We start from the raw sequence: 16,481 nt of genomic DNA, 5'->3' as shown, positions 1-16,481 counted from the left end.
GTGGAGAGCGGACGGACCGGGCGGCGGCGGCGGCGGGCGAACGGGTTTGAGCGGCGGACACGAAGACAGCAGCGGGTAAGTGGTGTGGAGAACACATGCGGAGAGGGAGGAAGTATAGGGTAGGGAGTGTGGGAGAGGAGGGAAGGAAGGAAGGAGGGAGGAGGGAAGGAAGGAGGGAGGGAAGGAAGGAGGGAAGGAGGGAGGGAAGGAAGGAGGGAAGGAAGGAAGGAAGGAGAGGGAGAGTGTGGGAGAGGAGGAAAGCAAGGAAGGAGGGAGGAGGGAAGGAAGGAGGGAGGAGGGAAGGAAGGAGGGAAGGAAGGAGGGAAGGAAGGAAGGAGGGAAGGGAGGAGGGAGGAATGAGGGAAGGAGGGAGGGAAGGAGGGAGGGAAGGAAGGAGGGAAGGAGGAATGAGGGAGGGAAGGAAGGAGGGAGGAGGGAAGGAAGGAGAGGGAGAGTGTGGGAGAGGAGGAAAGCAAGGAAGGAGGGAGTGGGAGGGAAGTGAAGGAGGGAGTAAAGGTATGGGAGAGTGAGGAGTGAGAGAGGACAGTGAACAGGAAGAGATCAGGGAAGTGGTAGGGAGGCAGAGGAGCTGGGGCAGTCGGAAAGAGAAAGGGCTGGGCTGTGTTAGAAACGAAAGCTTTTTTTATTTAAATTGCTTTTACTTGGCTTCTTTCAGAGCAACCCGCCACCAGTTAAATCGTTTTTAAAGTATGAAACCTGTCATGAGGATAACACTTTTAATTCTAATGATGGAGATACAAGGAACTGCAGATGTTGGAATCGTGAGCAAAACACAAAGTGCTGGAGGAATACAGCAAGTCAGGCAGCATCCGTCGGGCCCGGCCCTGTCCGTTCCCTCCACAGACGGTGGCTGACCTGTTGAGTTCCTCCAGCACTTTGTGTTTTGCCTTACATTGTGGAGGTGCTTTGTACAGTTTCTCTCAGCAAACTTAGAAATGACATGGAAGATAGGCATAAATGCTGGAGTAACTCAGTGAGACAGACAGCATCTCTGGAGAGAAGGAATAGGTGATGTTTTCGGTCAGAGTCAGGGGAGAGGGAAACTAGAGATATGGAAGGGTAAGGTGTGAAAACACCAGCTCAAAGCAGACAATGTTCATGGAGATGTAGAATGGTTCATTGTTAACTAGGGGGAAGATGACAACAAAGTTTACAAACAGTAATCAGGAGACATGGATGATTTATAGAAAACACTACATCTAAGTTCTCCAAAGAGAAAATACATTTTTATGCAGTCTAGATGGAAGCATTACACAACAAATAAACATTAAAAGTCTTATTGCAGGAAAATAGGAGATTCTGCAGTTTGGATTTGCAACCTATGGAACAGAAACGAAGAAACCATCAGTCTTGGTCCAAACATAATTTGCTCAATGTTCATTAATTATTAAAATATCATGATGTGGAAAAATTAAATCTAATGGAAGTCTGGCTTTTTATCAAAGGACCAGAGTAGAAGCAGATAAAATATTTACTGTCCCTAATGAGAGATCAAGTGGGGTGTGCTATTCTGGGCGATTGGAGGGTAGACTGCAGAGATTTCCTGATATGATATCTGGATTCCAAGAGTTAAAGTGAGGAAGGATGGCAGAAACTAAAGGTGTATTATGTGGAGTTTTAGCGAAAGGATGCTTTGACTGATCTCTTTAAGCAAACTAATATGACAAAGGTTGAGAGAGAGAGAGAGAGAGAGAGGAACTAATACTCTACCAGAATGCTGCCTGGATTAGAATGTATTTGCTATAAGAAGTTGGATAAACTTGCATTGTTTTTTCTGGAGTGCCGGAGGTTGAGGAGAGACCTGATAGCAGTTTATAAAATTATGAGAAGCATAGATAGGGCAGACAGTCAGACCTTTCTCCCAACTTTATTGTCGCATAAGCACAGAGGAAGCAGTGAGACCAGCCATCATTACATTCAGTGGCAGGCAGGTTGAGTGGCCTGGGGGCCTACTCCTGCTAGCGCCAGACTGGGTGTCTTGTCCAAAAATGAATAAAAAGGCTTTGAGGAGTGAAATTAGGAAAAATTCTGTGTGTAGACAAATTTGATCCTATCTCTGCAAATGACAGTTAATAATAGGTCAATATTTTAAATAGTTTTTTGATAACCATATTTATCGAGGGATTGGGGCAAGAGGCACGTACATGGAGTTAGATCGCATCCTTTCAACATCTCCACTGACCTCCTTACCCCTCCTCCACACTGCTTCCTCTCCCAGTTTGACCTGGTCACCCCTACTGAAATCTCCAAACTCATCAGCTCTTCCAAACCCACTACCTGCTCCCTCGACCCTCTCCCCACTCCCCTGCTGAAGTCCTGCCTCCCCGTTCTCTGCCCCTACCTCACTAATCTCTTCAACTCCTCATTGTCTTAAGGAATTGTCCCCTCCGCTTTCAAAACTGCTGCTGTCACACCAATCTTAAAGAAACCTGGTCTTGATCCCTCCTCTCTCATTAACTACCGCCCAATCTCAAACCTCCCCTTTCTTTCAAAAACCCTGGAGTGTATCGTTGCATCACAACTTCATTCCCACCTCCTTGCGTATAACCTACTTGAACCCCTCTGGCTTTCGCCCCCTCCATAGCACAGAAACTGCTCTCCTCAAAGTCCTCAACGACCTCCTCACCTCTGCTGACACTGGTTCCCTCAACATCCTCATCCTCCTCGACCTGAGCTCAGCCTTTGATACAGTGAACCTTAACATCCTGCTCACCAGACTCAAAGACCTCGGCATTGAAGGTTCTGCACTCAGCTGGCTCCGTTCCTACCTTTCCAACAGATCCCACTTCATCTCTCTCCATAACCACACCTCTGCTACAGCCACAGTCACTCAAGGCGTTCCCCAAGGCTCCGTACTCGGCCCCCTCCTCTTCATCATCTACATCCTCCCCCTTGGTCAGATACTCCGCCACTTCAACCTGGACTTCCACTGTTACGCCGATGACACCCAGATCTACCTCGGCACCAAATCCCCCCACAACTCCCCCCTCTCCCATATCAACTCCTGTTTGTCAGCTATAAAAACCTGGATGCAACATAACTTCCTCAAACTCAACAGCGATAAAACAGAATTCCTCCGCATAGGCTCCAAATCCACACTCAGCAAAATCAATAACCCCACTCTCACCATCGACGGCACCACTGTCTCCCCATCTCCCCAGGCCCGCAACCTTGCCATGATCTTTGATTCCACCCTCTCCCTTGAGCCTCACATCCGCCATGTCATTAAAACCTCCTTCTTTCACCTCCGCAACATCGCCAAACTCAGACCCTCTCTCACACCTCCCGCTGCTGAAAGACTCATCCATGCCTTCATCTCCTCCCGACTGGACTACTGCAACTCACTTCTCCTTGGCATCAGCTCCACCTACATCAACCGACTCCAACTGGTCCAGAACGCAGCCGCCCGACTCATCACCCACTCCAAATCCTGGCATCACATCACTCCAGTCCTCAAACAACTTCACTGGCTTCCCATCTCCCACCGGATCACCTACAAAATCCTGGTCCTCACCTACAAAGCCCTCCACCATCTGGCCCCCCCATATCTCACTGATCTCCTCTCCCCCTACCAACCCTCACGGTCCCTCAGATCCACATCAGCCGGTCTCCTCTCCATCCACAAGTTCAACCTCCGCAGAGCCTTCTCCAGGGCAGCTCCCAGGCTCTGGAACTCCCTCCCCCAACTGATCCGCAATTCCGTGTCCCTCACCATCTTCCAGTCCCACCTCAAGACCCATCTCTTCACCTCTGCCTATCCTTAGCCCCACGTCCCCCTCCCTTTTCATCTGTGCTTGAATTGCCTCATATTGTGTTTTGAATTGAATTCTGTCTTTAATTTGTGTACTAGTCATGCCTCTACTATTTATTTCATTCCCCTTACATGTTTTTCCTCTACCTGCTAAATTTTTGTAAGGTGTCCTTGAGACTCTTGAAAGGCGCCCATAAATAAAATTTATTATTATTATTATTATTATATTCATCAAGATCACACTGAAAGGTAGAACAGATTCAAAAGACGAAGTCCTACAGTCTTGCTCCTATTCTCCTGATGCCATGGGACCTTTTAAATTGAGAGCTTTGGATTAATGTCCCATTCATTTTAAGTTTATGTGACAATGAAGTACCATTGAGCCATTCATAACGAACAGAATATCGGACACTGTATCACCCCCTCAGTATAATACTGGATTGCTGGATTTCATATTTCAGTGGCTGGAGAGGCTTCAAACACAATCTTTGCCTCATCAATGAGAACATCATGTACCAACAGAACAAAAGGCAGGAAAAGTAGGAGAGAGTGAAATAACATTGAGAAAGACTAAGGAGTAAGGGGAGCTAAGTGGAAATATACTGATGAGAATTTTCAAATCCAGCACATCTTTACACCGCAATGATTGCAGGTACTGCTGCTGGCAAATTCATTTCACTTGCACTTTATGTGCAATGTGACGAATAAAACCGTATTGTATTGTATTGTAGGTACTAGTTGGAGTTATATCAAAAATACAACACAAAGCTCTATGCCCAAACTACTTGTCTGCATGGGCTGTCTATGATGTGAACGATTTTTGTCCCTGAGCAGACTTGAAGGGTGTTTTCTAAATTTGGAACATTTAGGCAGAATAAATACACAGCCACCATTAGTCGATGGATAATTAAAGAGACTGTGATGTAAGATTATCATTACTGGAATTTGTCCAGCCACTCAGCTCGGTAAATTGCAGATGCCGCTGAACTTGGAGGTTTGCAGACAGAGTACTAGACCAGATGATCCCACATCTCTTTCCCTGCAAGTGCCACGCTATGTTGTGCTGGTGTCGCTGTCCATAATGAATTGGTGAGAGCGTTGTAGGCTCTGATCCCACGTTTTGCTATAAACTTATAAAAAGCACTGCAAAGTTTGATCTCAAGTTGCCACTAATAGAATGCCAATCCTCAATGTGGAACTGGACGGGTAAAAGCTGAGTGTTGGCGTGTGCAGGGATCCTGCCTCTGAACTGTTGATTCAAGCAGCGTTCGGTTTGAGGAAAAATGTCACAAGCCATAACCAAAGTTTCATATTGCATATTCAATATTTGCAAATCTGGGAATAATGGAGGAAGGCATTTAGAGGGAAAACAAATGAATTTTCAGGAACTGTGAAATGTGCGAAAATGTGACATTCTAGGTTGGGACCCTTCTTTAAGGGTGAAGTGGGAGGGCGGGGAGGGGGAGCTGGATGAGAGGTAATACAAGGCCTGGCAAGTGATAGGTGGGTACAGCTATGGGAGGTTTTGATTGGCAGATGGCATGAGGAAGGCCAGAGATGTCAAGAAGGCTGCAAGGTGAGGATAGAAGAGGATGGGATACAGGTAGAAGGGGACAGGGGGAGGGGAAAAGGTGCCAGGATAATGGGAGCCTCCCCCATTTTCACGCAGTTTCACTCTGTGACTCTATGATTTAATTTGACACAGATTCTGTTGACCATCACCTCTCGTTGACCTTTTGCAGGCTGTTGTTGGGATGTTTAAAAGTTCCGTGGTGCTACCCTTGCAGACAGCTCACAATGCCCAAACCTGAAGGGTTTGATTTCTGGAGGACAACGCTCAACGGTGCCCGTTACGTAGTTGCCCCCATGGTGGATCAGAGTGAGCTGGCATGGAGGTTGCTGAGCCGCCGACACGGTGCCCACCTCTGCTACACGCCCATGCTTCACGCCCAGGTGTTTGTGCGAGATGCCAACTACAGGAAGGAGAACCTCTACAACGAGACGAATGCAGAGGACCGACCACTGGTTGTTCAGGTATGGAGCATAGCAGGAATAGAGCAAAACAACACCTCGTTACCATCCAAACTTGGCCTTCTCACATTTAAACCCTTCAATTATATTATCGTTTGATTAAAAATAGATTGAGTATGTTAGTAGAAAATTCAGAACTAAAGTATTCACAATTAGTATAATGTTAGTAACCCAGTAATTGTTGCCTCGTGTCCTAGTTACAATAACAGGAAGACTTCCTTGTGTTTCGCTGGTATGCAGTAGTATCACCTGTGTACAGAAGCGATTGGGCAGCTGGATCGCAAATTTAGTTTAGAGACACAGCTTGAAAACAGGACCTTCGACCCAGTGAGTCCACGCTGACCATTGATCAACCGTTCACACTAGTTCTATGTTATCCCACTTTCACATCCACTCCTTACACACTAGAGGCAATTTACAGAGGCCTATTAACCTACAGACCCGCACATCTTTGGGATGTGGGAGGAAACCGGAACACTCAGAAGAAACCTACGCGGTCACGGGGAGAACGTGCAAACTCCACGCAGACAGCACCCCAGGTCAGGATCACAGACTGGCATTGTGAGGCAGTGGCTCCACCACTGTGCCGTCCTGATCTGTTATTGACCCTGGTTTATGTTAATCCACTGTACATTGTAACCGGACCATTAATACTCCAAGTTACAGAAACTATGAGAGATCAGGCTGGTTTTATAACATTTTTAATGTGTTTTGATGCCTTGTCTTTCTGTTTAAGTTCTGTGCAAATGACCCAGAAGTATTTGTCCAGGCCTGTCTACTTGCTCAGGATTACTGCAATGCTATTGATCTCAACCTGGGCTGTCCACAGATGATTGCAAAACGAGGTACCCGAGGCTTTTATTATTTTCCTGATGTATTAAATTGCATGGATGCTGACGTAAAAGATAATAATCCACAGTTTTTTTAAAGTCAATTATACCATTACATTTGGTTATTATAGGGGTTAAAGCAATGCATCAGAAATTGCTGGTTGAATTGTCAGCAGTTTTTTTTATAAGATGCTTAAAATGTTCGCAAAGAGACATTAAATATCTTGATATTTTACAAAATTTATTCGAGGATCTGAAACTCAATGCAAAACAAAATTTTGAAGAGTTAAAACCTAATGGTAAAAGGCTGTGATAAATGTAAAATGTGATTTATTTTGAGGTACTGGTAATATATGAAGTAGTTTTAATCAAAATTGTACTTGGAATATTTTCTATATTTAAGTGTTGCATTTATTTGTTAACTATCAGAACAATGGAACTGAGGGTTGTTAGTGCTTTTATAGACCATGCAAAGTTTATGAATGTTGCCTTATTTCTCGCATTTAGTTTTGAAACAATGGATTTGTGGGTGTGTAATACTGAAATCTAATAAATTCATGGTATAGGAGTACAATTTGGCCATTCTGCCCATCAAGTCTACTCCACCATTCAATCATGGTTGATCTATCTTTCCCTCTCAACACCATACTCCTGCCTTCTCCCACATAACTGCTGACACCCTTACAAATCAAGAATCTGTCAATCTCCGCCTTAAAAATATCAATTGACTTGGCCTCCACAGCTATCTGTGTGGTCACAGTCAAAGATCCACCTCTCTCTCCCAAAGATCTTATAGCGGAGCTCCGCTCTAAGATCTTTGCTCTCTCCCTCCCCAACACTCCTGCGCCACCACTACCCCACTTGCACTACTCCCCTCCTCTCTCCCCTCTGCCCCGGGCTGCGCATCCCCTCTCCCCGCTGCCCCGGGCCGCGCACCCCTTCTTCCCGCTGCCCCGGACCCCTTCTCCCCTCTGCTCCGGGCCGCGCACCCCTTCTCCCCGCTGCCCCGGACCCCTTCTCCCCTCTGCCCCGGGCCGCGCACCCCCATTCCCCGCCCAAGTCAAAGACCAAAGCGAAGATACGGGAGCGGAGGCGGAAGCAAAGATCCGATCTTTGGCTGGAAGCAAGATGGCGAAGCAAGATGGCGGAACAAGATGGCGGAGGCTGGTTGCTAAAATGGGTCCTATAAATCACCCATGAATCTGCCCATGACCGTACTACGTGTTTTGCGTAGGAGTAGGCCATCTTGCTCTGCTATAAGATCTTTGGTCACAGTATCAATCAGCAAAATCCATGAACCTGAATATAATGCTTCGGGTTGGTCACTAGGCAAGAAGCTGGTGAATATTCGTGGTTGAGTTGTGATGTCCTGTTATGTGTCGCACCATTTGGTCTAAGGTATTCTAAACATTTGCAGTTTGTCAAATGCAAGATTCTCACGGATTGTGTTCATTTGGTAGCATTAGTAGCTTGTCTTGTTTCGTTTTAACATAACAATTACAGAGGGTGGAATAGTTTGATTAAGATGATCAAGTTCAAGTGAGTTTATTGTCATGTGTCCCTGATAGGACAATGAAATTCTTGCTTTGCTTCAGCACAACAGAACATAGTAGGCATTGACTACAAAACAGATCAGTGTGTCCATATACCATTATATAAATATATACACACATGAATAAATAAACTGATAAAGTGCAAATAACAGATTCTTTACTAGGCATCTATATTCCTGGGATGGAGCTCCATCCAGTGAGTGATAGTGGGAATGCAGATGATGCTGCTACATATTTCTAAATAATAGAATCAACGAAGTGATATAAAATCATAAGAAATCATATTGAACTAAATGTTTTAATTGCAGAGACAAATCTCATTTAATCGAAGAAAAATAAGTTTCACTGGTATAAGACGAAGCTACTTCTGAGCTACAGTTTCACATATTCTTATGAATGAATTAGCTACCAAACAGTTCATGTTTGAGTGGCTGAATCTTTCCTTGGAAGGCTAATCCTTTTCTATTTGAAAATTAGTGGCATTTTTTGGTGGGATGTAAGTAAACGTGAATACAATTAGAGAGACGTCATGGAGTTATTAATCACCATTAATTGATCTTAATTGTTTTGTTTGCAATCACCTTAAAATATCTTATAAGCTAATTGATCACTCTCCATTTTCCTATTCTAATCACTTATCTACTTACATGAGTGTGTACAAAGAAAATAATTAAATTCAGGAATTTCTGCAATGCTGACATAACGTTCACTTGTTTACAGAGCTAATCTCTCAAACATTTGACTGTGATGATATGAGTATCATTTTCTATTCTCCACATGTTTTCAAAAAGCCAATACCTTTAATAATAATAGTATTTTAAATATTTTTTTATCAGCAGTAAACATCTTTTCTGATGCAATCGATCAATATATTTTTGACTTTAAAAAAACACCACTAATTAATTACTATAATGAATGGAAATATAAAGCCTCAATATCAGTGAGGTGATGAGGAATCTGGAGGTGAGACTTGCACAACCTTTGATAAACATATATTAATGGGTGGAGAAATATTCACCTGTCTGCTTGAGTTCCTGCTGATGCTGAGAGACACGCTCTTTACTGAGGTTGCCAAAAAAACATAATCTGAAACAGTAATACTTGAAAATAACAATCCTCTTTTAATTGGGCAGATACCTTTTTGTATGAGAATATACAATCTAGCGATGAACCTGTGCTTCCTCTTGTTCACAGGGCATTATGGAGCATTTCTACAGGAAAAATGGGACTTGCTGCATAAAATGCGTGAGTTTTAGAATCAAAACATTCTTTGCAGGATCCCTGCAATTTCTTGGGGATGATTTATCATTTATGTTTTAGTTATTGTGTATTATGTGCTTCAAGCTTCAGAAACACATTCTGGGATATGCTTAGTTTGAGTGGATGCTACACAAAGAACAATTTTTCCTGTTTTAGCATTTGTCCCCACCTATAGTGAGGGAAATGAAAAATGATATCGGATGAAGAATGTTTATTTGAAAAAAACACTGGACGAAGTGATACCATCCTCTGATGGTCCGTATAACACGTAGAATCATACGCCATGGAAACGGGCCTTTCACACAACTCATCCATGCTGACCAAGATGTCACATTTAAGCTAATCCTATTGCCTGGGTTTGGCCCATATCCCTCGAAACCTTTCCTATCCATGTACCTGTCCAAATGTCTTTTAACTATTCCTGTACCTGCCAAAACACGTCTAGCAGCTTGATCCATATACCCACCACCCTCTGTGTGAAAAGGTTGCCCTTCAGTCTCCTATTAAATCTTTCCGCTCTCACTTTAAGCCTATGCCCACTGGTTCTTGATACCCCTATACTGGGGGAATAAAGCCTCTTGGCAGTCACCCTATCTATCCCCCTAAGATTTTGTACACCTCCATAAGATCACCCCTCAGCCTCCTGTACTCCAAGGAATAAGGTCCTAGGCTGCCCAATCTCTCCCTACAACTCAGGCCCTCGAGTCATGGCAACATTCTTGTAAATCTGCATTCTTACTCTGTAAGTACTCTGCAGTTTAAATCTGTTTAATAAAATCAGTCTGTTGCCAGCAACTAAAATGAACTGTCCAATTCACAAGCCACATGTCAGCTCAGGAGGTACAGCCAGTCGCTGACATGGAAAGGGGAAGTGAGGAACAATGATCTCTCTGATGTGGATAACTAGAAGGTGGAACTTTGTCTGGGCCACAATAATTATACGTTGATGTACTAACATTTCACAGACCAATAGAGAGCTTCTAAAGCTACTTGTATCCATCTGACAATTCCTGATTTTAAGAGAAAACTTAGATAAATGCAGCTGGGTGACTCCCTGGTGTACTTATCATTCGTCATGGAATTAGATTAAAGGGAAAGCCAAATAAGAACAGTAAATGTGTTACATTGAATGTATTCTGTTCTCTTAGTTTCTGAGGCACATAAGAGAATATCAGTTCCCATCACATGCAAAATCCGTGTCTTCCCCGAAGTCAGTAAAACTGTGCAATATGCAAAGATGCTGGAGAAGGCAGGCTGCCAGGTAATTAAATATTTATAGTTTGCTTTCTAATAATCTGAATGTTGCAGTGTGGCAAATATGTGACAAATGTTTAGCATCTATTGAGAGGTGAGAGGTTTTTGAGTAAGCGGTAGTGTTGCTGCCTCACAGCGCCAGAGACACAGGTTCGATTCTGGTTATGGATGTTGTCTGTATGGAGTTTGTACATTCTCCCTGTGACCGCGTGGGTTTTCTCTGTGTGACCTGGTATCCAAAGACCTAGAGGTTATAGGTCAATTGACTTCTGTAAATTTCCCCTAGCATGTAGGCTAGATATAGTGTACGGGTGATCACTGGTCAGCACGGACTCATATAACCATATAACCATATAACAATTACAGCATGGAAACAGGCCATCTCGACCCCTCTAGTCCGTGCCGGACTCGGTGGGCTGAAGGGCCTGTTTCCATGCTGTGTCTCTAAACTAAAAACTAAAGTTGTTAGTTTAGTTCAGTCATCAGTGCCACACCCACTCGAGAACATTGCTTTCAAACACATTATGATGAATGCGTCAGAGTTCCAGTCCTGTAGAGTACTTTATGAACAATTCAACAGAATATACATTGCTTATTCCTTTACTACATAATCTTTGGAGCCACGTATTAGTCAATAATACAATCAACAATAATGCAAATTGGAAGTCCATACGTAACTGCTTAAATGTAGGGTGTATATTTAAACATATAATTAATTTTTACAGTTTGCAAGAGGAAAAATTTAAGCATTTGTCCTTTGCGCAATTAATGACTTATCCATACTCAGTGTAGCAGTTTACTGCTATTAAATGATACCGATATGCCCCATTATTCATTTCAACTAAAGGTTCAGATGGTTCATTTAAGCAATGGGTGATTTTATAAATGACCTAACCACGCACACTGCAAAACAAATATGTTTTATTTTAGATATTATAAAACATTACTGAAAAACAAATTTTATTATTTTTATTAACGACTAGTCATTTTGAATTCTGATTCACGCAAAATTAACTCAAAAGCCTTGTGCCCTACACTGAATTTTAAATATTTTCCCCTGGTGTAAAAGCTGTGACATTATTGCATGGTTTATTATATTAACTGTTTAAGGAAAAGATTGATACACCTTCTTTGGGGCAGATATTAAAATCAAGATTAAACCGACATGATTAAATTCAGGTTTCTATGTATTAGGCGCCCGATGATAAATTTGTATTCATTCTGCTCATTTTGTACAGTTATGGATTCCAAGCACAAAATAACTATTTTAAACCTATTAAAATTTGGTGGATTCCTGAATTTGTTTAAACTCTCTTTAGAAAAGTAGCGCCTTTTGAAAATATGGAAGGTGAGGATTATTCCTTTTGCATTCATTATCCCGAATATTCACTGTAGTCAACTTAAATACAAAACTTTTAACGGAATAAAGAGAATGGCTTGTTTTTAGTTTCAACAAACATGTTATATTTAGTAGTTAAGCAAAAGAGTTCTATTGTTTGTTATATCCTTTCCAAATGTTGTGGTTTTATTATGCAAATACAATGCAAAATAAATCTAATCCATTGCAGCTGTTGACTGTTCATGGCCGTACAAAGGAGCAGAAAGGGCCCCTGACTGGAGTCGCTGATTGGGAACACATAAAAGCTGTGAGGTAAGAAGCCAGGAAGACTGAACACGATGCAGGTGACAAATGCATCATCAGTGGTAATAGAGGTCCCACTGGGCTCTCAGTGACGGGGCTCCAGTAGTCTGGCCTGGTGCCAGGGCAGTGATGTCAATGGGGGACAAACCCTTACTCTTAAGTAATGCTTGGTTGTCTTTCAATAAGAATAATGGCAGAATACTTATTCAAATTAACAGCTTCAACTTAAATGTAAGCCTTCAAATAGTTGATATTAATGGATATCAGCTTGTTAACATTTTTTTTTTAAATAAATGAAATTCTGTTTTGACACAGGAACGAAGTGAACATTCCAGTTTTTGCCAACGGCAATATCCAATATCTAACCGATGTGGACCGATGCTTTCGGGAGACTGATGTACAAGGTGTAATGAGTGCAGGTATATGGTCACAGAAGATTTCCTTAGCCTTATTTCTAATTGGCCTTATTTATTTTTGCTCTTAAGGCCCCATTTCTTATCATAATACATCTCTCTGTGTACCCTGTTTGTACATCCAGTTAGTTGACAAAACCTAACTCCCCTTGTAAAGATTTACAATTCTAAATTGCTTTCCCCATGTTTCTAATGGAAGTTGATGATTTAAGAACAGCTTCCACCTTGTCCATGCCGACCAAGTTGGCATATTGGGTTGGTCCCATGCTTGCATTTGGCCACAGACCTCCATTGTTCTCGCTTACCACAGTCTGGTACATTCATTGAATACCCCCTCCTGGTGAAAGTAACATGGAAGGTAATCGGGAAGAAGGTACAGGAGCCTGAAGATATGACCACCAGGTTCGAGAAGAGCTGCATTCCAGCAATCATTAGGCACTTGAACACTGCACAACACTAACGTCAGCAACTGTGATCTTCTATGGACTGTGTCTTTGGTTGCACTACGGACCTCAGTTTACAATTAAGGTTCAGAAGTTTCAAAGGTCTTTTATTGTCACATGTACTAATTAAGGTACAGTTATATGCGAATTGCCATACAGGAAAAAAAGCAACAAGACACACAACTACATAAAAGTTAACATAAACATCCACCACAGCGGATTCCCCACATTCCTCACTGTGATGGAAGGCAAAAAAGTCCAACCTCCTTCCTCGTTATTCTCCTGCGGTTGGGGCAGTTTAACTATCCGTCGGGGTGATCAAAGCTCCCTTGTTGGAGCGATCGAAACTCCCGCGTCGGGGCGGTTGAAACTCCCGCGGCTTGGAGTTCCCGAAGTCTGTCTCAGGCCCGAGAATGCGGCCTCCGTGATGTTAAAGTCTGTGTGCACCCACGGTTGGAGTTCCAAGATCGACCCCTGGCAAAGGGATTGCGGGCTCCGCAATGTTAAAGTCCCATAGGCTCCCCGCGGTGGAGCTCTCAAAAATCGGTCTCCAGCAAAGGCCGCCAACTCCTCGATGTTAGGCCGCAGTGCAGACGGAGAAACGATACGGAAAAAATCTCCGTTGAGGTAAGAGATTAGAAGAATAATAATAATAATAATTAATAATAATAAGAATAAGAAAACGTTTCCCCAACCCCCCCCCCCCCCCCCCCCCCCCCCCCCTCATACCCATGACATAAAACAAGCTAAAGCATCCTAAAAACATACATTTAACACATACTATTAAAACACAAAGAAGGAAAGGACAGGCAGACTGTTGGCGAGGCAGCCATTGCTGGCGCCACCCGGTGTTATAATTGATTATTGTTTCATTCATGTGTTATTGCAGTATTGGGCTTGTAAAAATCTCATTGTTCTTTGGTCGGGACAGTTGATAATTAAACACTCTTGACACATTTGCCTATCATGTAACCTTAATGCATGTAATGCGGCATTGAAAGCTATAACTTTAGAGTCACTGGTTTCTGTGTCTTTTTCCGACAGAGGGTAGTCTACACAACCCGGCCCTGTTTGAAGGTCGAAAGCCACCCGTGTGGGAGATGGCAGAAGAGTACTTGGACATCGTTAGCCAGTACCCTTGCCCACTTTCATTTGTCAGGGCTCACCTCTTCAAACTCTGGCATCACACGTGAGTTCACAAATGAATAATCTTCCATGTTGGCTTGTTGCTGTCAGACTAAATGATCATGTTGCAATGAGCAGTGGTGACTGGATCCTCTGCATTTTTGCACAGTCAGGTAGAACTACTTCAGGTAAACAATAATTCCAGTGGTACATCATAAAACTGTAGAGAGTGTTATGTACATGTTATTATAAAGCCCCTGTCCCACTTCCACGACCTAATTGGTGACCTCTGCCGAGTTTGCCCTTGACTCATACTCGCAGCATGGTCGCCACGAGGTCGTAGGAGGTCTTCGTAACTCTTCCTCATGCTCGTGTGTGGTCTCCGCGTACTCGTGGCCTCAAGCAGGTCGCGGCGTTTTTTCCAGCCTGATAAAAATGTCCACGAGTTAAAAAAAAGGTCGGCATGGAAAAAATTGATACTTTTTACTCGTAGGTAGGTTGTAGGTAGGTCGTGATGGTAGTCGTAGGTGGTCGTAGGTGGTCGTAGGTCGGTAACTGGCCCGAGAAAAAAAAATGCAAACATGACATCATTTTTTCACGTGATCATTTTCCACTCGTAGCTAGTCGTAGTTGGTCTTAGTTGTGAAAGACTGAGGTCGAGGGGGGTCGTGGGAGATCGTAGAAGGTCGTAGACATAGTCGTAGGAGGTCTTTTATTTCGGCGAGTCAACACAACCTTGACATTTTTATCGTCTAGGGTCTTCTAAACTTGTGGATTAGGTCGTCCAAGTGGGACAGGCCCTTAAGATTGACCATTCGTGTAGGCAGATCAGGAAGAAGTGAATTTCATAGATTGCCTATAGAATATGTCAAAATGCTGGAGGAACCCTGCGGGCCAGGCAACATCTGGGGAGGAAATATGGTGGTGCATTCCCCCCACAGATGCTGCCTGACCCAGTGAATTCCTCCAGCACTTGTGCTGTGCTCAAAATTCCAGCATCTGCAATTTTATGTGTTTGTGGAATACATCAGTCTTGTTGATTCCCTGTATTTGGTTGAAATAAGCCTGTGCTATAAAGTTGAAAGTCGTGTACACCTCTGTAGCCAGACAGCAATACGAGTATGGATGAAGATTAACAAGATACACCATGATGATTATTTCCTTGGGTCCTCTGATAATCTAAGTTGTCAAAATATTATTTAGGGTCATGGTCAGAACATTAAGTGATATGATCCTACTTTAATGCTGTCTAACTCTCCTAATTTGTGCCTCTCCTTCAATATAATGGCTTAGAGAAAATCTGCATGGAAGAAGCAATTCTTACAATAAGAAGCAATTTACTATTGGCAGGTTTGAGGATGGTGGAGTGTGGGTCAGGAGATTAAAGGGTTTGGGGATGGATGGAGAGGGCAAATCAAGTTGAGTTTACTGTCATATATGCAAGTACGGTGAGGTACAGCTACAATGAAAATCTTGCAGCAGCATCACAGACACATAGACCCAGACAACACACAAAAACAAAACTTATATATAAATGACACATCAGAAAAAGACTGCGCATAAAACGAGAAATTAGAAAACAATTAGAACACAAGTCCATGGTGGTGCAAGAGGTGGTCTGTGGTGTTCTGTTGTCAAGATAGGATTAGGGTTGTGCAGGTTGGGTCAAGAACCTGATGGTCGTAGGAAAGCAGCTGTTCCTGAACCTGCAGGCTTCTGTACTTCCTGCCCGATGGTTGCAGCAAGAAGAGGGCATGGCCAAGATGCCAGGAATCCTTGATGAATGAAGGATAATTGCTGGTTGGCGTGGACTCAGACGGCTGAATGGCCTGTTTCCATGCTATACCTCTAAACTACACTAATCTGAGGCAAATCACTTCACGCTTATTATTCAAACTAATTTTAGAAACCCAAAACCAAATAAACTACTCTCCCACCTGGAGGTGTACTTGCCGTTCACTGTGCCTTACAATGGCCCGCATGATTACATGTGGAGCTCCAAGTATTAGCAGTATCCCAGGGAGCTGCTGCTTTTTATAATAAGAACGTACAGTACCATTGTACCGATTGTACCATTCACAACAAGGAGAGATTTTGAGGCTGTGCAGTATTTTTTATCTGTTTTCATTGTCTTTAAAAGCTTTACAGTTGGACTAGC

At 43.1% G+C, this 16,481-nt stretch overlaps 1 protein-coding gene across 1 annotated transcript in view; it reads left to right on the top strand.

The window, feature by feature from the left end:
* Positions 1-16,481, top strand: part of dus1l (dihydrouridine synthase 1 like) — a 31,880-nt gene continuing 15,399 nt past the window's right edge. The window contains exons 1-8 of the mRNA XM_033044573.1: positions 1-75; positions 5,515-5,806; positions 6,540-6,648; positions 9,381-9,431; positions 10,595-10,707; positions 12,269-12,351; positions 12,658-12,761; positions 14,243-14,387. Coding sequence (XP_032900464.1) covers positions 5,570-5,806; positions 6,540-6,648; positions 9,381-9,431; positions 10,595-10,707; positions 12,269-12,351; positions 12,658-12,761; positions 14,243-14,387 — 842 coding nt within the window. The 5' untranslated portion in view covers positions 1-75; positions 5,515-5,569. The remainder of the gene's footprint in view (positions 76-5,514; positions 5,807-6,539; positions 6,649-9,380; positions 9,432-10,594; positions 10,708-12,268; positions 12,352-12,657; positions 12,762-14,242; positions 14,388-16,481) is intronic.

Source organism: Amblyraja radiata, chromosome 26, assembly GCF_010909765.2.
Source record: "Amblyraja radiata isolate CabotCenter1 chromosome 26, sAmbRad1.1.pri, whole genome shotgun sequence".
NCBI classification, from domain to species: Eukaryota; Metazoa; Chordata; class Chondrichthyes; order Rajiformes; family Rajidae; genus Amblyraja; species Amblyraja radiata.
Note: the sequence above shows the minus strand (reverse complement) of the source record. Positions and strands in the feature narration are given on the sequence as shown.